The sequence below is a fragment of the Tympanuchus pallidicinctus genome, unplaced genomic scaffold, assembly GCF_026119805.1.
Source record: "Tympanuchus pallidicinctus isolate F22 unplaced genomic scaffold, pur_lepc_1.0 scaffold15, whole genome shotgun sequence".
Classification (NCBI taxonomy): Eukaryota; Metazoa; Chordata; class Aves; order Galliformes; family Phasianidae; genus Tympanuchus; species Tympanuchus pallidicinctus.
Genome location: NW_026294669.1, coordinates 34,667,907 through 34,691,364, shown reverse-complemented (window position 1 = coordinate 34,691,364; position 23,458 = coordinate 34,667,907). Strand labels below are relative to the sequence as shown.

The window sequence follows — 23,458 nt, the reverse complement described above, 5'->3', positions numbered from 1 at the left end:
TATATTTAATGATGTAACGTTTGATAATGTTTAAGATATTTCATTTCAGTTGCTGCTGAGCACACATGTTGAGCACATGTTAAATGACGGTGTATCAATTTTCAGGTTTTCTAAATTAATCCAGTTTAACCTTCAGACTGCAGGAACGTGGCTTTTTTGGTGCCTGATCTAGCGAGCATTCGGTTTATCTGCAGATGTTACAAGGATGACATTACGAAGCAGAGCCAGCGCTGTTTCTAATCCCGTAATGAGGATAAATCTGCATCCTTTAAAAGAAGCGAGGGAAAGGGTCAGTAGCTGGCTGCATGGTTTAGATTTTCTCCTCTTAGAAGCTAATGAGGCTTCCGTTAATTTCTCACCTATAAAAATGCCACAGATTTCTTAATTCGAATTTCTATTAAAACGAGGAAAAAGAAGTCACTGAAGACATGTGCATCAAACACACAGCGCTCTATGAGAAAATACATCATCCTAAGTGCTGCTTATTGTTCCAGCACTGCAAATCTTTTCTCTTATTTGAATTTTCTATGGCGTATGGAATTTAGGGAATAAAGCATGCTTTTTGCCAGGACTCTTCACCCAGTAGCTTCTGCACATCAACACACGTGTGTGGCTCGGGGAGATGGGGGAGGACCTCATAGCAGGCTGAACACTGCATTAGCCACTTGCCAGATGAAGAGCTCATGCTTCCCCTTGTTGGTTTTTTTCCTTCCCCCTGTAGAAGACAAATCTGCCTTTTGAATCCATGCATTTGGTGTCTTCTGATTGCTCAACCCCTGTGCTGTGCACTCATCTCCAGCCTGTGCTGAGAGGGCTCTTTGGGCTGTGTGCTTCCTGCTTGCTGAGGTTCTGATTCCCATCATGAAGCCAAGTCTTTAGATCCCCAGCTGTAATAAAACAGAAGGCCCAGTCAGATTAGCTCCTAACTGTAGAACTACAGAGTGGTTTGGGTTGGAAGAGACCTTTAGGATCATTCATGTCCATCTTGACACTGAGGAGATGCCTTTCTCCATCAGGAGACATAGGTCGCAGGGACACCTGTCAGAGCCTGGTAAGCCTTACACTACTTAACAGTTTAGTTATTACCACGGCCACGTACCTAATGCAGCTGTGACTAACTGATTCCCAGCCTCTTGGTGTTTGCTAGTCAGGCTCTGCAAGTCCAGAGAGTCAGCTTGCTTAGATGGATTTAAAACAACACTCGTCATGGGGTTTGAGCAGCTTGGCGTGGTGGGAGGCACCACTGCCCGCTGCAGGAGGCTGGAACTGGATGGGCTTTGAGGTGCCTTTAAACCCAGATCTTCTCTAATGCTGTGATTCCTGTCTGAATACGGAAAATTCATCCTTCTGTTGTGATATGACAAGATACACCCTACCTTGTGCTTGATATAACCCCCACAGACAGCAGGCATGGCAGCAGGGGGTTGTTAGTCTACTTAAAGCTTGCTAAAGGATGGAAGCTTCAGAAAGATAAACTTTTTTTCTGGGAAGAAACTCTGTATCTTTGGCCTTGATGACGTAGAGTTGTAGAATGTCCCAAGTTGGAAGGGAACCATGAGGATCAGATGGAACAGGTTCCTCAGTAGTATTTTGCAAGCATCTCATCACATATAAAGGATCATGATGAATACAGTAACATCAGCATCCATGGAAGGCTTCATATTGAACATGATGCTGAAACGTGCAAAAAATCTGTTAAAATAAAAGGGAAGGGAGCCATGTGTTGATTCTCTCTGGTAGACTTGAGTTTTCAGGGTACATCCCAGGGGAGGTTGTATTGGACACAAGCAGGCATAAAGCTTGTCAGCTTCTACCGTTGCGTGCACATCTTCCTCATTGGTAATCTCTAACTGATATGGCATTGACTTGACTTTGACTTCCCTTTTACTTCCTTCCCCAGTGCTTTGAATCTGTCTTTTTAATCTGGGGAGGAAGTGCTGCAGTTCATGGTGATGGATTACAAAACCAGGCTGGAGTATTTCTGACTCTGCTTCATTTGACAAAGAATTGGCAGCTCGCTCCGAGCTCCCTCCTTATTTCTTCTTTCCAGAGCTCCTCCTCTTGGGACTTCAGTGCCTGTGTGCATAGAAAGCAATTGTCATGCAAGGTAGTATTTCAAGGGGGAAAAAAAAAAAGATGTTGTAGTTTTTAAATTATTATTGAAAAATTGAGGTGGTGACTGGTTTGTAGTCATCCCAAATTGTCCCAAATGTTTGTGCTTTTCAGCCAAGGTAATACTTTGTAGTGGTAAACAAAACACCAAAGAGAACATGCCTATTTCCAGACAACTGGAATGCTTTAGCCAACGTGTTTGTACATAAAAGTACAGTTCATGATTTACTTAGCCTTAAAACTGGAAGCTATCCTATTACTTTGGGCTTAATATCATCATTGTCACACGCATAATTACTTTGTGGTTGGGTGGCTGCCAGTCAGTAGGCTGTGAATGGTCAGTTATAAATAACTTTTTTTGAACAACCAGTTCAGATTTTATGGTGAAACATGCTGTTTATCACACGAATGTTGCAGCTATCTGAGCTTAGAAAGGTGAATTTAGTGAAGGAAACCAGGCAATACTTAGCCAGCAACAAATAAATGTTTTTCTACTCATTGCAGGTTGTAAACATTATTTCTGCAGCCTTTGTAGACGTCTCCCAGCCAGCAGTGTTAATTGGGTGACAACTTTGGTGTTTTTTTCTTGATACACTTTAGTTGCATCTTGTTTGGTTAAAGGATACGGAGGGTTTAAACTTATTGAAAATAAATAACTAAATAATTTGAATGAGAAGCTGTCAAGTGGATTTTACATTTCCAGTAACTCATTACCTTAAGTCTCACAGTGTGTCCTTGCCATGTATCTAGGAGATGGACTCCTATAGAACTGTTGATCCCACACTGATGAAAAATGATAGCAAAGAAGTATAGAAAGTATATAGAAAACAAGATGTGAAGGCAGCTTTGCCTGTAAAGGTTTTTGCATGTTTTCTGTACAGCTCCCCAAGCAGAAGAGTGGGTATGACCTTGACATGCTAAGCATCTTCTACGTGGTGCAACAGGTGAAATGGTCACTGTATAGGGGACTCTTGGTTCATCAGAGGACTAATTAACCCATGATTGATCAAAGGATTTCTCTATCTGCAATTCTTTATACCAGTGAGGAGGAAGAATTCCCTTGCTTTCCCTTGCTTTCCCTTGCTTCCCCTTGCTTTCCCTTGCTTCCCCTTGCTTTCCCTTGCTTCCCCTTGCTTCCCCTTGCTTCCCCTTGCTTCCCCTTGCTTCCCCTTGCTTCCCCTTGCTTCCCCTTGCTTCCCCTTGCTTCCCCTTGCTTCCCCTTGCTTCCCCTTGCTTCCCCTTGCTTCCCCTTGCTTCCCCTTGCTTCCCCTTGCTTCCCCTTGCTTCCCCTTGCTTCCCCTTGCTTCCCCTTGCTTCCCCTTGCTTCCCCTTGCTTCCCCTTGCTTCCCCTTGCTTCCCCTTGCTTCCCCTTGCTTCCCCTTGCTTCCCCTTGCTTCCCCTTGCTTCCCCTTGCTTCCCCTTGCTTCCCCTTGCTTCCCCTTGCTTCCCCTTGCTTCCCCTTGCTTCCCGCTTCCCCTTGCTTCCCCTTGCTTCCCCTTGCTTCCCCTTGCTTCCCCTTGCTTCCCCTTGCTTCCCCTTGCTTCCCCTTGCTTCCCCTTGCTTCCCCTTGCTTCCCCTTGCTTCCCCTTGCTTCCCCTTGCTTCCCCTTGCTTCCCCTTGCTTCCCCTTGCTTCCCCTTGCTTCCCCTTGCTTCCCCTTGCTTCCCCTTGCTTCCCCTTGCTTCCCCTTGCTTCCCCCTGCTTCCCCCTGCTTCCCCCTGCTTTCCTTTCCCCTTTCCGTCTTCCAGAAGTACTTCTTTTAGGCTTTTATTTTATCTGCAGCCTTTGGCTGGCATAGATTTTCTGGTTACATATCATTGGGTCCCATAATTTGTCATAATGCTACTCAATGGCTTGTCGAAAAAATGTAAAGGGACGTTGTCAAGGTTGTTAGGCCTCAAGTTTAACCTGCAATACTTTTGAGAAAAGAAGAAAAGATGGACATAAACTGTCCCCCAGAGCCTGAACATTCTCACTGCTTCCAAAAAGAAAGAGGCACTTGAGAGAAAGCCCTAAATGTTTTTTTGAGCAACACAGAAGCCCATGTGTTTATCTCTGAGGTTCTGCTTGTGAAAATCCTTCTGTGCTTTAGCCCTGCTTGTAGGAGAGCACTCAAACAGCAGGAAGCTCACTGTGAAGTGCACGAGGACAGGATCCGTTCCAGGTATCGTGCTGGAGCAAAGCAGGCTGCAGAGACCCAGTGGAGTACAGAGAACTGTTATCATTTGAAGGGCACCTGCCCTCTTCAGCTTCTCGGAGTTGTCCCTTCCCAGCTCTTACAACCCCTACCACATATTCATTTCTCAGTGCACTGTAGTTCTGTCCTAATGCATCAACCACTGCAGCACACGGAAGCTCGAGTTCTTGGTTGACAAACCCAAAATGAGCACTTTCTACCTTTGGGGTAGGAGATGAGGACATTTTATCTGCAAGTAGAAGGGACTGCTAAATGCTGTGCAGCCTCCAGAACAATAATACAAGATGCCCAGCCACTTTTGCAGGAGGATGGAAGGAGTGGACTGGGTTGAAATCAGAACCGTGGAAAGGATGAGAGATTTATATAGAAAAATTTCACTTTAAATCCTTGTTTATGTCCTTAGGGATAGGTTCCCTTCCTGGTTTTGGGCGAGCAAGCAGTCCTGAACTTGTGTATCCATACATGCAGGCACAGTAGAAGAAAGAATCTGCTAGTCCATCAACCTTTATTATATTTGATTGCACAGTATTTTGACAGTAATCTTGTGCTGCTATGTGTCATGGTTTTTCTGTTGCTATCAATTACAGAGATTACCTGCATGTTAACTCTGTGTAGAAGGTCAAGAGCCTCTGCTTTCTTTTAGAGGACTGATTGATGGTTTAGAAGAATACAGTTGGGTCATGCTAATGCCTTAGGATGCATGGGAGATGGAGAGTAAATAACAACATTGTTAGTCCCACCCCACCTGGGCAGTAAGGATACTGAAGGCAGCAGCAGTGAATATGAGTCAGTTGATATAGAAAATCGAAGGTGTTAGAAAGAATAGGTCTGTAGAATGGGATGCCTAAGGGTGACAGAAGAGGGATTTCATAAATTCATCAGCAGTGCGTTGTATCTGTGTAATGAACTTACACTTGGGTTGGAGGAGACCTTAAAGATCTTCTAGCTGAGATGATTGACAAAGGATTGTGATAATAAATCTTGAATTCAGAAAGAAAAAGCCAAAAATGCCTATTTGTAGGGAATAATTTTACCTTAAATTTGTACTTCTAATCAGCAGTTAAGCAACTGCTAAGAAGCTTCTACAGTGCTTTTAATTTATGTACTTATTTGCACAACCAGATTGGTAGACTCAGGAGTGTTACAGAGTTGGCTTAGATGCTCTCCAATCAATTGTCATTTAATTTTAGGGGATCTTGTAGCAGTGAGAATGGTTTAGAGAACTAGAATAAAATGGATGCTGTGCTTACTGTGCTGTGCTTAAGAAAGGGATTCTGAAGAATCTGTGTATTATTTAATCTCGCACTGATCCTGGGCAAATCCATGGGAAAGCTGATATGTGATATAATCAGAAAATAACAGAGTTATCTGAATGCCTCACAGGAGGTTGTGAAGGGGTAACAAGCTCTGAGCAGTTTTTAATGCTGTGCTGTCACAAATATCTTTGAAGAACAAATATATTGAGCTAGTCCTGCGTGATAATAATAAATATAAAACTGATATTTTTTTTGAAAGTTTTACAATTGCTAGAAAATGACCGATGTAATTTAAATTGAAAGTATTGAAATAGTGAACCTGTAATACTTCACCTCTCTAGGAATCTTTTACAGCTTTCGGAGAAAATATTTGTAGCTGCTTCCCATGCTCTGCATGGAGCCCTTCTCCTCCTCTTGGCTGTGTTCTCTCAGGTTGATTCCTGTGATCAGTGTGGCTATCAGTGACTACAAGCTGTTCAGAATGGGCGGGCAAGGAAGGAGAGGAGAGGCTGGCAAATCTCGAAGGAAGCTTTCCTCGGAGTGCAAGACCTCTCCATCCCTAGGTGTAGCAAGTCAGGAGAGGCAGGCAAGAAATCAGCATGGCTGAACTGGGACCTGCTGGTCAAACTGAAGAGCGAGAAGCAGGTGCACAGGCAGTGGAAGCAGGGGCAGGTAGCTTACCTAGTGTTGTGGTGGATGTCCCGTCCCTGGACATTTTCAGGGTGAGGTTGGATCAGGCCTTGGCAACCTGCTCTAGCTGTGCATGTCCCTGTTTATTGCAGAGGAGCTAGACTGGATGACCTCTGAAGGTCCCTTCCAACTGGAAGGATTCTGTGATTCTGTGCTCCTGCAGTTGAACAGTAGTGGGCATCTTTTTTATTTTTAACTGAAAAGTTAAAACTTCTGGTTGCAGAGTTGAAAAATGACAGAAGGGTGGAAGCTCGGCACTTGGAGAGGTTTGATGCTTTTGGAAGACTTGCTCGATGAAGTACATTTGACTTAGGCAGGAAGTAGGATGTCGCTAACACAGCCAGTGAGATCAAGCTGCTGTTGATGAACTGCTCATAAATACAAAGCTTCATTTGTTTCTCAAGAGAGGGAGAAAGCCCTGTCTCATACTGCCTCAAAAGAAGCCGCATCCCTCTCCCGCCTGAGTGGGGAATGGGATTCACTGTCCCCAGCAGGCAATACAGTATTCCACTGCAACATAACAAGCAGTCTTGACAGCTCCCTGTGATGCCGCAGTTCAGATTTTACCATCAAGCAAATCCATAAACTATACACAGCTTTCTGAAATCATTAACGCCTTAGTTGTATTGATGATTTCATTTCGGTGCCGCAGGAGCATGGCCTGTCTGCCTCGCTGCAAGCTGTGGCTTATCGTTTTTATGATGCGTGGCAAGTAAGCTTGCCACGTGCTCCCTGCCCCCACCAAAAAAAAGAAAAGAAAAAAAAAAATCCATTGCGTAAATTGATTTGGGGATCAGCCTTGATAAAATGCCAGCATTCAGCCCCTCGCGACAGCGCGGCTGTATTGTTAGCTGTTCTTGATTATTTGGATGCTCCGGCAGAAGCTGCCACATCAGAGTTGGAGGTGTGCAGAGATTAACTGGTGTCTGTCCAACCATTTGTCATACAAATAACAGTGCCAGTAGAGTGAAATACTATAAATCACTTTTTCCCAGGATTGAAACCTTTTATCAGTTGTGTCAGTTTCATTATTCAATAAGCGATTAGTAACAGCCATTGTCATTTACCCATTTAGTAGTTAACAACTCAGATCTTCAGCTAGTGAGGAGGCATGTGACACCAGCATCTGATGTAAATGCAGGATTTAATATTTATCTTTCCAGACGAAATGCAGTTGTTACTCAGTGCTGCACTGGGGGTGAAAGGCAGTGCCACTGAGACAGGAGTCTCTTCATTTGGGTCTCCTCGTTTGGTTTTGCTTTATCGTGCTGTCACGCGATCATTGCGTACGCGCTGACAACATGTGCAGTGTTTAAAACATGCAAACACAAAATGGCACCCTCCTTTCTCAGACTTTAGAACTCCAACCGCAGCATCTCCCAAGGGATTGGGAAATTGCAAATACAGCTTCAGGAATAAGTCAAATTGCAGAAATGTGGTAACTTGCATGCAAGAGCAGCTGCAGGAGTTAACCTTCGTCTTGCTGGATTTGTTCAAAACAGTATCTGGGCAGTTGTTGGATAATACCACACCAGGAGCATCTCCATTTCATTATCTTTTTCACTTTTAAGTTAAAATGAACAGCCTTCTGTAAATCTGAAGATCCCAGTCTAGTACAAGTAACAGTAGTGTCCTGAACATCATACCCTTGAAATCCAGATGCCATCCATGGAGAAGAGACAAAATGATGAATATTCCACTGGGAAGAATTCTTCTGTTCCCACAGCAAGTTTAAAATGGAAGAATCTTAATAGCTGCCTTCTTCCTAGCAGACCTGGGTTGAGAGACCTGCCCAAAGAGACCTCCGCGTCCCATCGTAGGTCACTGTGGCAACCACTGGTTGCACTATCAGTTCTGAAAGTTAAGTTGGCAGGTGCATGAACTGCTTGTGAAGGGTCCGAGGTTCTTTGTCCCGTTGCCAATTTTGAGCTAGGAGCTTTGACTCAGCAATTTAATTTTGTATGTTTTGTCCCAAAATACAAACGATGATTAGGTGTCCTGCTAGCACGCCTAGATGCAGGCTTTGTGGTTGTGCTGGAGAGAGGAACTTTGCATGGGATTAACCCTCAGGTCATCCTCCTTGGATGACCTCTTAGGGCAGGGCCCAGATCTATGGGTCTGTATTTTCTAAATGAAGCCAGGTGAAGGGGGGTGAGTTGAAAGCTGTCTCTCGTGTCAATAGGGGAGCTGGTGACCTTCCTGTTTGAGCACAGGTTTGTAGAGAAATAATCATTACAGATGGGCTGGTAGTTTGTAGGGAAAGACCTTGACACAATAAATCTCTCCAACTTGAATATCTCTAGTGAGGAATCCCTGTGCTAACATGGAAGGTTGCACCAGAAGCAGAGTACTGAACTATTAAATGCCTAACACAGACTCACGTTAGTTTTTCTGGGTGGTGGGATGTACTTCATGGGTACCCTTTTCTAACGTGTTATTTGCACAACTTTGAAGTTGCTTGTGTTGCTGAGCAAGATTTAGATCTCTAGCAAAGTTGTCTTGCCTCTGTTTTACACAGGGTGCATGCATAGAAAATAGCTAGGCTGTGTATCTCATGGCCCATAGGAACTGATGTGGGCAACGATTGCTTTTCAGAAGAGTGGTCTGCTTGTGAAACCTTATCGCAGACTGATTGTCTTTTATTCACGTTTTTATTTCCATAGTGCCAACTTCTGTTTCATAGCAGTGCGGGTGACACGGATTAAATGCGATGAAAAGTTGTCCAATTGTAGGGGTTTACATGGAGATATCCATTCAATTCTGCAGTTGCTTTAAATTTCAGAATAGGTAAAAGGTGGAACTCGCACCATGACTCCAGTGCCTAATTTGTCTTAATTTTACCTTAAAAGGTTTCTATGGACAGCTTACATTCTTCCTATGATAGCAGTGAGTATAGTGGGAAGTCTCCCTTTTCGTGTTAAAATCATTTTATTAAATGCAGAAGGAAATAAATCCAAGATGAGCCATGAAAATATCACTCCTTTGAGCAGAAACAGCTCTTCCTGTTGTTTTGTAACTGTTTTCTTGACAGTAATTGCTTGGGCTATCAACAGAAGGGGGCTTCTATGCAGTCAGAGAGGGAGAAGGGTGTAGAGCAGCGCATCTTTGGTTAGTGGATTTAAATGCTGCTTGTTTGCCAGCCCCAGACAGGATCCTCATCTCCCTGTCCATAGATGAAACTGATGGTCCGAAGCAGGAATAAATCCATCCTGCCATAAAACCAGTGGTTCTCCATGGGGTTGGCAGGGGAGCATTTTCTCTTCCCACTGAGTCGATGCTGTGTCTAAGGAGAAAGAGGGTAGGCTGCTTGCAGGCAGCACATGTTGCCCACATGTCCCACACTACTTACAGGGGATTAATATGGACAATAAACAGAAAACTGTCACGTGTCCTTAAAAATGACACAGATCAATGATGATTTTGACAAATAGCATTTTGTCAGGGTAATATTTTTGCATGCTCTCAGGTGCTTTATGTTCCTCTGCCATTTTTAGCACAAAAACAAATGGAGGCAGAGTGACAAAGTGATTATCTCATCCTGTAATAAGTCAGCCTGCTTTGTGAAGTCAACCCAATTGGAGAAACTAACCTCAGAAATTGGTCGATCAAATGCTACAAGCAAAGTACTTGTTTTCCAGTATTGAGGCTGGTGGTCTAGTGATCACAGCCAAGCAATTATGGCCCTGTTAGATAGCATGAGTAGTAGTCATTAAATAATTATACCTTTGATTAGCTGCTTTAACTGTTCGTTGCCTTTGAAATATGATAGTATAATTTAAAGCTTTTATTAAAAGATAATTTTTCTAGGTGGTTGAAAAGGATTTTGTGTGTGTGTATAAAAGACCCATAATTTTCTGCTCAGATAATGAAAAACTGAGAAAAATGTTTCCAATTAACATTTGCTTTTGTCGATTTGGATCTGGTATATTTATGGTGTATTGGAAATGCACTGAATAGTTTAGTTAGCCCTTTGCCTACTGCAGAAGTTTCTTTAGAGCAATGCAGAAGATTTAAATTAAAGACAAAGGAGAGAGAAGGAATTTAAAGCATTTTTTAGAAGCGTTTAATTAAAGTAACTTTCTTCCCTGCCGTGAGTAGGAGCATGGATGCGTTGCCATTTTTTTCCTTGGTTTCAAATGTTCCACGCAAAAGCTAAGCCAAATGTGATGAAGTATTAATGTGAATGGAAGTATTGCTGTTGGAATGTTTTGTGGCTTTAAAGCAGAGCGCTGGAAAGGATTTTAATTTGGGAGAGGCCTAAAGTGGGTTAGTGGGATGTGAGCTACTTCAACTTGGCATTTTGAGTCATTTCCATTGATGCCCATCAGCTTCCTTCTCTGAGTATCCTGGTTTCCAATTTAATGCATTATGGGCGATTACTGTCAGATTTTGGCTTCTGTTTTTATGGAATAATAATGCAGTGGTTATACGTTCTGCATTTCAGCTCCATTTTGGGGTCCATAGGGTAACGTGTCCTGTTAACATCAGTACAGAGGACAAACATTTGGAAACCTCAGAGTAGCACTGAAGCGTTTAAAGGTGTTTTACTTCAAAAGCCTGATGTGCTCAGAGCTGCATACAGCAGATCTGTTACTTGTCAATACAGAAGAGCAGCATATATATTGATCCTTATGGCCATATAGAAACAAAATGAGATTATTTAACATTCTCTATGTTTTGTACACATACCCTTTTATTTTTTTTCCTAACCCTTTTTGGGGAGTTTTCCTCATTGCTGCTTCTATGCTGGGTGAAGGAGGCTGCGTCAGGCCCCTTCACAGTTGAAGAAACAAGTTTAAGTAGCGTAAGAATCTCCTGGGCTGCATCTCAGTGAAGTAATTTCAGCCCTCTTATGAAAGAGCGGCATTTGTTGAGCAAATTGCTGTTCTGCTGACCACCAAAAAAAAAGGAAAGTCCCCAATCTGCAGCCGATTGACACCACTCGTGGTGCAGAATGAGTTGAAAATGAGCCTGAGGAGGGCTGAAGTGTGGACTCTTTCCCCCAGTGTGGTGGCAACTTCATGTAGATTGTCCTAGAGCTTATCCTTAAATACCCCTCCGGGTTTGCCTCTTACCCAGGACTTAAATACCTCTGGTTTTCTAGGTAGATGTCACACGGGTATTGTATGTAAAAGTTCACCTGGCACAGGCTTTGGGAGAAGGTTTTTCCTCATACATCTTCTCAGTCTTTATTGTTGCACAATGAAAATAAACAAATGTCCTTAGGTGAATGAGCAGCGTTATTATTTTGTGCTTATGATGATGAGATATTCTGAGAAATGAGTGGCATGCTGACTCCATCCCCAGCCCCCTTCCTCCAGTGTAGGTGAAAAGATCCTATTATTTCTGATAATTGATGCTGAGGGCTGTGGCGTGCCTCATTTAATCAGCACTGTTCAGCACACTCCAGGGATGTAATTCATGCACACTTTAACATCCAACATGGCTGACAAGGCTTGGACACACAACCTAACGGCTACATCATTTTTTAATCAGCTATCTGAGGACTATTTATCTAATCAACAAAGAGCTCTGTCACGTGGAGACCAGAGGTGACATTAACAAGTCTGTAGTTTCTCGGTACTGCGGTGGAGGAGGATTTGTAGGGTGAGACTGGAGATAGTCAGTCTCCTCAGAACAAAAGCATATTCCTACTTAGCAGTGTGCACAAATAATTTAATTTGAGCAACTTGAAGGGGATTAATGTGGTGTTTAGGTGACTGGTATCTGGAGCATCCTTAGAAAATGGTACAGGTATGAAACAGATGGACCATCAGAGACACACATCAGTAATACAGTAGGTGCTTTTAGAAATAATGATGTCTGATCGTAGGGTGGTAAACATATTTACTGCAGTACCTAACTAATCAAAATTAGATGGGAAAAGTAGATTCATTAACGCAGTACAAATAGCATCTCTATTAAAGAAAGCAAACACTGAAATTTTGTCTGCAAGGGGTTGGTCACAGATGTAAAGTTATTGCCTGAACAAATACGAAGATGTGTGGTAATTGGGAGTCATTAAGCTTAATTGATTCCCAGTTACTCCGTATCTTAACAAAAGGCTGTTCCAAAGCCTAATTCTCTTCATCTGCTGGCATGCCAGCTCTCTCTTTCGGATGTGCACACTTAAAACATACGTGTTCGAGCTAATTTTGCATGCAGCATGTTTGTTAAATAAGTGTAATTCAGCTCACGAAGTGAAATGCTCAGAGTTGTCAGCAAATGGAGGATTGCCTGTGCCTCCAGGTACAGCTGGATGTCATCCCAGAGCTTTAGCTGAAAAGGCAAACTGTTGCCACTATTTCATCATCAGGTTTCACTGTAATGGACGGAGACCCAACACGTCATCATATCCCACTAGTTTAAAGCCTTTTCTGCTTAGAGTCATTTTGTGAAGCTCTATTTCGATGCTTTTTGGATGTTCAAAGGCCTGTTAAGCTATTAAATAGCCTGTACAGCTTCCATTTCAGTGGGTGTGGATTGCGGTGTATGCCTTACAAACTGCAGTCGTGAAGATAAGGACCTGGAAGACAAATAACAGAGTGGGATTGCCTCTGGTCATCCACACCGAGTCCATCCAGTACCTACAGAGTCATAGCAAGGTCATCCTGACTCTCTTGCACTCTTACAGGCACCTTCTGTCCATTAGCAGTTTCCAAGCTGTAGCATTTCTTCACATTAAGCCACAGGTATCCTGTGTTGTGTTTGATTTGTTGAGGCTTTTCATAGAAAACCCAGATTTTTTTTGGTTTTGAAGCCCAGGTTGTAGATCTGGAAGCTTTATGTCATTCCTGCAGCTGGTGAAACAGAAAGACGAACTGATGGAGGTCATTTCTTTTAAAAAAGAAGCTGGAAAAGCTTGTTTAGAACCAAAAAAAAAAAAAAAAAGGGGGGGGGGGGGGAGTCTTGCTTGCCAAAATTTAAGACTGATCAGTGCAGTTGATTCTAGTCTCTTTACTGGTATACTCAAGGTAGATGTGTGAGCGTGCCATATGAGTGACACATCAAGTCACAGATGGGGAAATGGAGAGCAGCATCTCTGTAAGAGCTCAAGAAATCATTTTGAGCCTTCGTCATAAAACCACACGTCAGCCTCCAAGAGTCACAGCTTTCCCAGTTTTTTCTTAGTGATTTCTTCCTGTGGTAACTACTGGGAGGAGCTGCCAGGCGATGGCGTGCGCAGTTGGACGTTGCAACAATTAAGGTGTTGTTTTGCAGGGTTGTTAAAAGCAGAGCTCAGAGTCGTTGGGTGACGGATAATGACTTATTGTGCTAGTCCAGATTGAGAGTTTGGAAGCACAAATTAATTTGTCTGGCAAAGGTAAAAGCTTAATCTTGGTGATCTGCATTCTGGAGTTAATGAGCTTGGTGAAGATCAGAAACTGTGCTTCCACTTCATGCCTACACGCTAGTCAGGATGGGGGAGCGCTTTGATTGCTGCTAGATGTTGTTTTGCTGTCGATGGTGAAGCCAGAGATCAGGGCAGGTGTCGATGTTAATCAGATTTTTCTCAAAACATTATTAAAATCCATTAGTCATTCAGATTGTAGGAGTGTAGCATAGCAGGCGTGAGCTGCAATTTCAGGACAAGGTGAATCAGACACCTGGTGTCTTCTGGGGCATAGGCATCTACGTTCCAGGTATTTGATATTTGGGAGAGGTGCTTGGGTTCCTCTGGAACTCTAACTAGGAATGCTTCTTGGTATCTTTGTAAAGAAGATAGGCTTCCAGAAAATGGAATCATAGAACCATAGAATGGCCTGGGTTGAAAAAGACCACAATGATCATCCATTTCCAACCCCCTGCTGTGTGCAGGTCACCAACCAGCAGCCCAGGCTGCCCAGAGCCACATCCAGCCTGGCCTTGAATGCCTGCAGGGATGGGGCATCCACAGCCTCCTTGGGCAACCTGTTCCAGTGCCTCTCCACCCTCTGGGTGAAAAATGCTTCAACAAATCAATCTACCATAAAGATCTTTCTAATCACGAAGCTTTGTTTCTGTTAAATAATGAAGCATTTTTAATAGATTTTTATTGGAATCCAGTTCTGTCTTCCTTGGTTTTGTTTGTATATACACATGTACATGGAACAGAATATTCTGGTATATAAGCCAATGACAGATCAAGCAAATAACAACATCTAGTGCCTGCTTAGGCCTTGTTTGTAGGCAGCAGAAATTTATAGTTAGGCTGTAATTCTGAAGGCAGTCAGGATAGGATGGCTGGGCCAGGCCCTGCTGGTCACACATACATCAATCACCCCACAGAAGCTGCATTTGGCATTGTCCAAGCCCTAATGGTGACAATATTATTGGATTCTCAGAGATAGCAGAGCACCGCAAGGAAGCAGGCCGGAGTCTAATCAGTGCTAAAGGACGCACTGGGATGTATCAGGATCTCAGCATCACGGAAAAAAGAGTCCATTCCTTTAAAAAGAGGAAAAAGGCATGACATTTAACACGTTAAAATGGATTATTTCATCAATAGGTTAATGGGAAACCAGGCTGCAAGTTCACTTCCTGCTTATATATCCATACCTGAACATGTGATTAAAATATGAAAAATGAAAACAGACTAGGAGGAGGTCTTTGTATACTGGAAACAGTCTTCCTTTTCTAAGCATGCCAAACCTCGATTTTGCCTATTTATATGTAAATTTTTTTTTTTCTTTTTCTTTTTCTTTTTTTTTCAGGAAAAACAAGGTTTCAGCTGGGAAATGGTGCCTCTCTGGTTGCTGGTACCTGCTGGGACTTGTTAAACATTTCTAAAACGGAAGGTTTTTCATATTGAAGGATGCGTATAATGAAAATATTTTTAGATTTGATGAACCTTAATTTGTAGACAGATCTAATGTAGCCTTTCTTTGATGGGAGCAATGAGGCCCTGGCCCGGGCTGCCTGGATTGCTGTGAATGCCCAGGGCCAGGTTGGATGGGGCTTTGGGCAGCTTGGTCTATGGGAACCAGATGTGCAGCCTGAGTTCTTTGGGATGTTAAAAAATATCTGTTAAATTTAGAAAGAAAATTCTGACAATATTTTCTCGCACTGCTGGCTACATTACGTGATGTTCTACTAGGATGAGGTGCTGATGGGGTCTTATTCCAGACTTGCCGTGAGTTTCTTTGTAATAAGCTGAATTAGAGTGGAGGAATGTTGAGGGAGAAAATATGGCAGAGAAATTAATCATAATTAATAGCGCTGTAAGTGGCACTGTCTTTCTTAGAAGCCTCATATCTGAGCTCAAGGCTCTTCCCTGTCTGTGGGCAGAACTTCTTTACCAAGAGAGTGGTGAGGTGCTGGAACAGCTGCCCAGAGAGCTGTGGATGCCCCGTCCATCCCTGGAGGTGTTCAAGGCCAGGTTGGATGGGGCCCTGGGCAGCCTGGGCTGCTATGAAATGTGGAAGTTGGTGGCCCTGTGTGTGGCAGAGGGGTTGGAGCTTCATGATCCATGAGATCCCTTCCAACCCGACTGTTCTGTGATGACTCTGTGATGAAGGTCCTCGCGAGCTGCTGAGAAGGAGATCTGGATATTCATCCAGTTCTTGCTGGTCACAGAGATGTCTTCCTTGATGCTGCAGAACAGATTTTACAAGGTGAGGTGACTGGAAGGCTTGCAGAGGTACCACTTAGCAGATGCATCATTCCCTCCTTCTATGTGGGATGGCCCAGGGTAAAGGAGCAACTCATCTGGCTGATTCTCCCTCTTAAATAGCACCGTACTGCAGTTGTTTTGTCTGGTTATGTGTCCCTTGTACAAACACATTGTGCCTTTTTATTTCTGCTGCTCTTTTTGTCTGTTCCAGTAGCAGGTCCATCTGGTCTTGCCAGATCTTGTCACCTTTTAGAGATCTAAAAATCATTCCCAAGAAAGAAGAAGCCTTCCATACGATGTGAGGATTTGAGAGGCTGTTTAGTCCTGTGTGCATTTTGTGTGTAGCTCTTCACACGTAACAGGCTTGTGCTCGTATTTTACTTCACATGCTATTTTGATGTTTCTTTTCTCCCCTTTTTTCATATATTTTTTTTTTCCTTTTTCTTTATTTTTATTCTATTCTCTTTGTTTTCTCTCCCCCTTCTGCTCTCTGGATGCAGCCAAACGCAAAGCTTGGAAACTAAACCGTGTTGGTAGCCTGCGAAATATATACAGCAGCAGCAGCACCAACACTGAAGGTAACAAAACCACACGTTGTAGATGAACAACCCCTCTCTAACCTTTTTTTTACCCCGCTTCTCTGGAAGTTGTCCTCCTTGCGTCTCCCACCAAATGCAGGAATGGAAATCAAATTTGCCCAAAGCATGTGTGCTTTCATCTTATGTTTGCAGAGTCATTCCAGCGGTCTTTTCATCTTTTTGTTTGCCCATTTTATTTTACCATTCATGTTCCTTTCAGCTTACTTAAATTCTGACCTTTCCCTCTAGTCGTGGAGTGGTGATGTTTAAATTACTTCAAGAACCCATTTTCTTCCTTTATTTATTTATTTCTTGATTTTTCCCCTTTCTACATGTGGCCACTCGATGTAATATTTCCGAAGTTATTACAGTTTTTAAAAGTGTTAGTATCAGGTGTAATGATCTGTAGCCTAATACAATGGTGTGCCGTGACATTTAAGCAACAGTCTTAATTTGTTTTGTGAAAGCGTTCTCCATAATGCTCTTTGCAGCTCTAATCCAAAGGCGAGACAGTGCCGGGTCATTTGCATGTGCTGCTCTTGCTTGTAAATTCTGTATATTGTTGTATTTCTAAAGGTCGTGCGGTGCCAAAGTTCACAAATTGACTTACGTTGCTCTTTTTTTTTCCGCCGAAGACAGCCAGCGTGGCTTTTGTATGAGAGCACATTGGATTTTTCTTCCCCCCTCCACCACCTCCGTTTGAACAACATAATTATAAACTTCCTTCTTTTTATTTTTTTCTCTCTTTTTTTTTTTGTTACTATTACAAATGTCAAAAGGTCAGAATGAGTCGGAAGCCGGGAGAGGAGAAAAACCCTCTGCCACCATCTCCAGCAGCATGTAAGAGGGACGGTGTAAGAAATACAGAATGCAAAATAGGTCACAACTCAGTACTCTCCATACGATGTTAGGAGAGGGGGGAGATATATATATTTTTTTCTTCACTTAAGTGCAAACCAAATGGGTCAAGTAATCGCGAGCGCATGCCCTAACACTAATTGACTTATTTTGGAATGATTATAACTGTAATATTTTTCTTAATGTCACTGTTTTCTGGGCTGTTGGTTTTAGTGATTGCCAAGCAGTGGCATTAAATCTCTTGTAAATTTTAAATTGCATGCTATTTCTGTAAACAAGTCCCTCTGTTCACATCCTGATCATTAACCTTTGGTGATTTATATCACCGTCCTTTTTTTGCACAATTACTGCTGGATTGCTGCTGGATGCCATGCTCTCACTGCCAGATAAAGTGTACGTGGGAAACAAAAGTGGGATTTTACGGCGGCTTGTTAAGGAGGCTTTTTTAATTATAATTTTGTTTTATTCCTCGTCGTAAATGGAAAATTATTACCTTTGAAGCAACAGTTGCAAATGCGGTCTGTTTTGATCATGTTATCTCTTCCAAGTGCAGAATGAGAGAAGAAGGTGATTGGACATTAATACTGTGCTTTCTTTTACAATTTAATACGAAAATAAGTAGGTTGTTTTTGTTTTTTTTTTTTAATTAACATTAATATCATTTTGTATTTGTGTGCTGGCTTTTGTTTCTTCTTTAAATCAGCGTGCAGGCACGCTTGCTGTTACAGGGTTACTCCTGGAGAAACTTGGGGGTTTATGTGCACCTGTCATTAAAGTGTAAGCTTGATATGTGTGTAAAGATATCCCTTGTGTAGCACAGACTAAAATCTTGGGGTTTAAGGCCTGTCTAGTCTGAAGAATCTTCCATTGCACTAATCCAAGCATCTATGGAAGGCATGTTGAATAAACAACCTTATGGGAACAGGTTCCTGATAACCCTGATCCAAAGGGATTTGGGAGATGCCATCAAAGCAAAATTCTGGAGTTTGGCAAGTGTATCATTTTGGAAGTTGTACCCCTCACTGAAAATGGAAGGGTCTGATGTTCTCCATAATTCTGCATCTCTGGGCCCGCGTGCTTCCCCTCAGTGCCATAGCTGCAGTTGTGAGACTGGCAAATGCAGAGTTAATGAGCAGTGTAAGTATTAAAAGCCACATGTTTAGATAATTATGCCTTCAAAAAAGAAAACGTTGATAGGAAATGACAGTCCAGAATAACAAATCTGCTTTAGTTTTTAACACGTGCTCGCTCAGTTGCACTTCTGCATTGTTACCAAGCAAAGGTATTACCATCATGCACGATTTTCAGAAGCTTTTCTTGGCTACTTTGTAATTCTGGCACTGTGATGTAGGTCTTTAGCCTGTTTCCACGTAGGAAAACCTCCAGTGAAGAAGGAGAAGGCACAGATGTGCGTGCTGCAACTGTTCCATAGGTGCTTAGCAGAGGGGAGCATCTGCACGGGCCTCAGTCTGGTGGGTCACTTGTGCTTTCTGCCTGCACAAGGTCACCTTTTGCTCCATGCCGTGCTGAGCTGAGTGTCCTCCCTGAAAGTGGCCACTCTGTTTAAAAGCTGTTGATGCTCTTGCAGTGATGCTGCACCTGTGCAGAAAGTTCACGTTGGCTTAAGCCCTGCAGATGGGGAGGAAGATGGCTGTTAGAGCACTAAAGATGAGCTCTGCCTGGTCGGCTTAGCCAAGAAAGGTCTTTATCTTTGAAACACATATGGTTTAAAAAGTGAACTGCAGGCTTGAAGCACACTAGGAAACACCTATTGCAAGTACAGACTTGCATGCTGCATGAACTGAATGTAAAAATGACTTCATGGTGCTCTTTGAACCATGTTGTCCTGGCATCCAAATAAAGTAAGTGCGTATGGTGGGGGGAGAGCGTCTGTCCCTTGAGCTAGAAACAAGCCTTTCATCATCAGTTTGTCATTGATGGGCAGTGATACAAAACACTGGTACTGAAACATTCTTCCAGTGGAACACAACCTTTATCAAGAGCTGTGGGCAACTGCTAGCAGAGCTATATTGTCCTGATAGGGTTGATTTTCAGAACTAATTAGATTTAGACACTGGGTTTGGAAAGGGGAGAAGAAGTATTAGCATAGTCATGCCCAGTGGGACGTGGCACAAATATTTCTTTAATTGATGCTGCTAATAAACATACTCATCTTCCAACTTACAGGGATAATTTACACCAAGTGGCAGAAGATAGTGATAGTTCTCATGATGTAGTACATAAATAACACTTTTGTTGTGAACAAACTGTATGTTGTAAACATCCAATGTTGATTGCTAGGGAAGTTTTTCATTATCATCTTCAAGAACAAAAGGCTGTGGGTTACTGAGGAAGGATGCTGGCATGGAATGACTGTCAGTGTTACTTCAGACAGCACTGGATGGGTTTGAAGCCGCAACCTCAACTACAGAAGATGCTTGATGGGTGTTTGAAACACGCCATTGAGCCTTCAGGTTCTATACTTATTGTTTCTGGTATCGTGCACCAGATGTGCACAGGGACTTGCTATTAATTTACCAAGGTAGCATTGATGACGACTGCATTGTGCAGATGCACAAGCTGGCATGAAAGGGGCTGGTTGTAAGCCACTTCCTTCAGAAGTCAGAACTCCAGTTCTGTTTCTGACTGCCAAAATAATGGGCCCAACAGAAATGCCCTAATCCTGGCAAGTATTCATTTTACACCCATAGGAAAGCAGCAGTAGTGTTTCACTGAAAAGCAAACCTTTGGGATGGGTGCAGTTTCTGGCTGCAGGGTGCCTGGCAGAATGGCACCCATACCTTCTGCTGGCATGAGGCTGTGCCCAAGGCTCCACACCAGAGTTGCACGGTGTCTGCAGCTACTTATGCAGTTCCTAACAATGAGAATGAAAGGAATGGGAAGGGGAAACAGCAAACATGTATGGCCAGCATTTAGAACTGCTCTTATTGGTCTGCCAAGACGCGTGCCGCTGCTGGATGTGTGCTTTGCTGTGTTTCAGCAGACTTAACCCAGCTCTCTGAAACAAGTTACAGGGTGAATGTATCCTGTGATTATTTTGTGTCCTTTTCTAACAGAGTGCCTGTTTGTTTCCCCAGCAGAATGCCCCCAAGGAATTGTGTATGGTGTTCCACAAGCAGGTGGGCTGTAGCAGCACGCGTTGTTTGGCAGAGGACAGTAAATGTTGACTTGGGTTGAACACAGTAACCTTCCTTCAGAGGGATAACAGTGTGCAGCACAGAGTAGCACCATGTAGTGCCTTCAGGGTGGCTCCCGTGCCTCTCTATGCAATCTGGTGTAGTCTTCCTCACGCTCACTGGTTGCACATCCTCAAGTAGAAGAAAAGCTCACCAATGCTTTGGGTTCTGTATCACATTCTGAATGCTTCCAGCTCATTTCCCATTTCAGCCACCTCTCTCCTCGCTTACGCAGCAGCCCCACAACGCAACATTTGAGACATCTCCTGTCCTGTAATAACTTCCAAATGTAAATCAGTTGCAGCTGTTGCTTAGCACTTTAACCCTTTGTCTGCTGAGCCTCCAGGAAATAATTGATGACTGATTGGCCCATTAACCTTTTTAAAAAAAGTTTGACAGCCTGGACTTGTGTAATGAGGAGGGATTCCTGGTGAAATCAGCTTGATGGCTGAGTTGCTTGCCCCTGAGGATGAAAAATTAGCCCCACAGGACCTCGTCTGCATAGAAACTGGACACAATTAGTGTAATATCCGGTGTTATTAATGTAGTTTGGAGTAATTGGGCAGGTTGATTTCGACAGGTTGATGGTGCTAAAATACTATTACAGTGGACCTTTCTATGAATAACCGTTAAACATGGAAAACCGTTTAATAAAATGTTGTGATTGGGCTCCTAGGGATTTAAATAGCACTACCTGTAATTTCACTAAAGGCTAAAACTGACCAATTCCACTCTGCTGCCCGGCTTTTTCTGTTTGCTTTTGTGATGGGTCCGGATTTACAGATCACTGCCTGCGTGGCACGTCTGGTTTGCTCACTGCTCTCTAGGTGATGTGATGTGGGCTGTGCTGCTTTGTTTCCCTGAGCAGGGAACTCCTGCAAACTTGTTCTGTTGTCAACAGTGTTGTCAGCCAACTTGCTGATGAAGTGAAGGCATCCTTCCAGCCCAGCCCTAACACATCCCCACGGTACTGGGACAAACTCATTGACGTGTGGACTTGGCCATCCCCAGTAACCACAGCTGCAAGGTTTGCAGCTTTTGTCACGGTGTCATCTGGTCACAGCAGCAAAGGTCAGGAGATTAAACGGGAGCCTTTCCTTTGGGATAAGGGTGCTTTGTGTGCAGGATAACCAGGAAATGGCTGATGGTGGTCCCAAATGTGTGTCTCCATTGGGCAGTAGGTCTTCCATGAGCAGAGGAATGACTTTGGTGCAGCATTTTGTGCAAAGCTTGCAGGGATACTGTTTGAGGATGGGATTTCAAACCTCCCTTACAGGCTAGGCTGGATTGCAGAATTTGTTGCTCATAACCAATTCCTAGGTATGGGATCAGGATTACTAGGTGGGAGAATTCAGTCATGCTGTATCTTGGATCTGTACACCTCTTTCAGGTCCTGAAACTGTAAATCTGGGAAATCACTGCATACTTGGATGCTGAAATTTTGGGCCAAGCTGTGACAGGATTACTGTAGAGATTAAATATGTGCTTGTTGATTATTAGACACATTAGCTCTGTCCATGCTGATGTCTCCTCTTGTTGTGCATCCCAGCAGGGTGTTCTTGCTTTTTGCACATTGAGGGGTCATGGCCACCATACTGATGCACTCACCTCAATAGCACCTGCAATGAGTAATTGCTGTGAAAATCTTTGAGCTTAACATTTCTGTTTCTTCTGCTGTTCCTGGATTTCTTCCTCCTGGTGTGCACTTTATTGAAAACTTTGCATTCCTCTTCATACCTCTAATCGCATACCTGCACAGGGAAGCACTGTGTATGGAAGAGGTTGCATTCTATATTGAAGATTGCTCTGAGCTGGAGGATTCAGTGGCAGCATTTGTTGCTGCTGTATAAACAACTGCAGGTCGTCGTAGCAAAGTGAATATGACACACTGAGTAATTTAAAGTAATTTAATGTAATTGAACATAAAGTAACATAAAATATCATAACATAACATAATCTAATGGCGTCCCACGCTGTCCCAGTCCAAGGTGTTGTTGGTGGACAGCCCAGGTTTGGAGGGGTTGGGCTGGGGCCGGTGCCCCTGGAGCACTGCTGCTGCTTGTGCGAGGGCCGGCGAGGAGCCCAGGGCTACAGGTAGCCTGATTTGTTGGCTGTGGCCGTGTCTCCTGCTGCACCACGTGGGCTGGTTTCTGCAGATGCTCCCGTGTTTGCTGAGCCCACCCAGCTCCACCTAGCGCGAGCGCTTTTGCTCAGGAGCATCCTGGCTCTGTGGCAGCTTCCTCTTGGTGGCTCGGATGCTGCCAGTGCTCTGCTGGTGTCCGCTGGTGGTGCAGGCAGGGGCTGGGCACTCGGCTGAGTGATCATCCATGCCCGGGATGTCATCCGGGACCTCTTTGGGTGCCACTTCTGGAAAAGGAAGAAAATCACCACAGGGTTAAGGCCAGCTTTCCCACAGCAAATGGGTGCAAACACTCCCCCGCCAGCTCTGCTGCCCCTGAACTCACCACTATTCATCCAAGCCAGAAGGTCACTGATGTTGGTGATGTCCTCTGGGATATCTGAGCTGGTTGTCGCTGCTGGAAAAGCAAGAAAATCCGCCGTGAGGCAGTGCCATCTTTTCCACAGCCACCCAGTGCGGCCAGCCTGCTGCCTGCTCTGCAGCCCCCAAACTCACCACCTGATTCCAGCGCTGCGATGCTGCAGGTGAGCGGAGCCGTGGTGGGATGGGGGCACTCGCTGATGGGTGCTGGCTGCCCCTGGTCCTCCGTGTGCACCACGGCGTCTCCAAAGGGCTCCTCCTCCTGCTCTAAGATGGTGGGCAGGGTGCCAGGCACAAAGCGCACCCGCTGTCGCACTGGAGGTCCTTGGAGGACAGTTGAGGGGCCGGGCTGGCTGGGAGCCTGCAGCGGGCAGCTGCCTGCAGGCTGTGGGAGCTGCCCATGCAACGCGGCCCCAGGCTGCGGCCCCGTCGGCTGCTGGGGCTGCATCGTCCCTGCCACTGGGGGGTTATCCCAGTAG

The 23,458-nt window shown here is 44.0% G+C and overlaps 1 protein-coding gene across 9 annotated transcripts in view; it reads left to right on the top strand.

The window, feature by feature from the left end:
- The window catches only part of AGAP1 (ArfGAP with GTPase domain, ankyrin repeat and PH domain 1), a 288,123-nt gene that overhangs the window by 215,923 nt on the left and 48,742 nt on the right, over positions 1–23,458 (top strand). For 5 of the 9 annotated variants that reach the window (XM_052675876.1, XM_052675877.1, XM_052675873.1 and 2 more), the window contains one exon: positions 16,347–16,424. The exons of the other annotated variants lie outside the window; for them this stretch is intronic. In XM_052675876.1, coding sequence (XP_052531836.1) covers positions 16,347–16,424 — 78 coding nt within the window. The remainder of the gene's footprint in view (positions 1–16,346; positions 16,425–23,458) is intronic. 9 annotated transcript variants of the gene reach the window in all.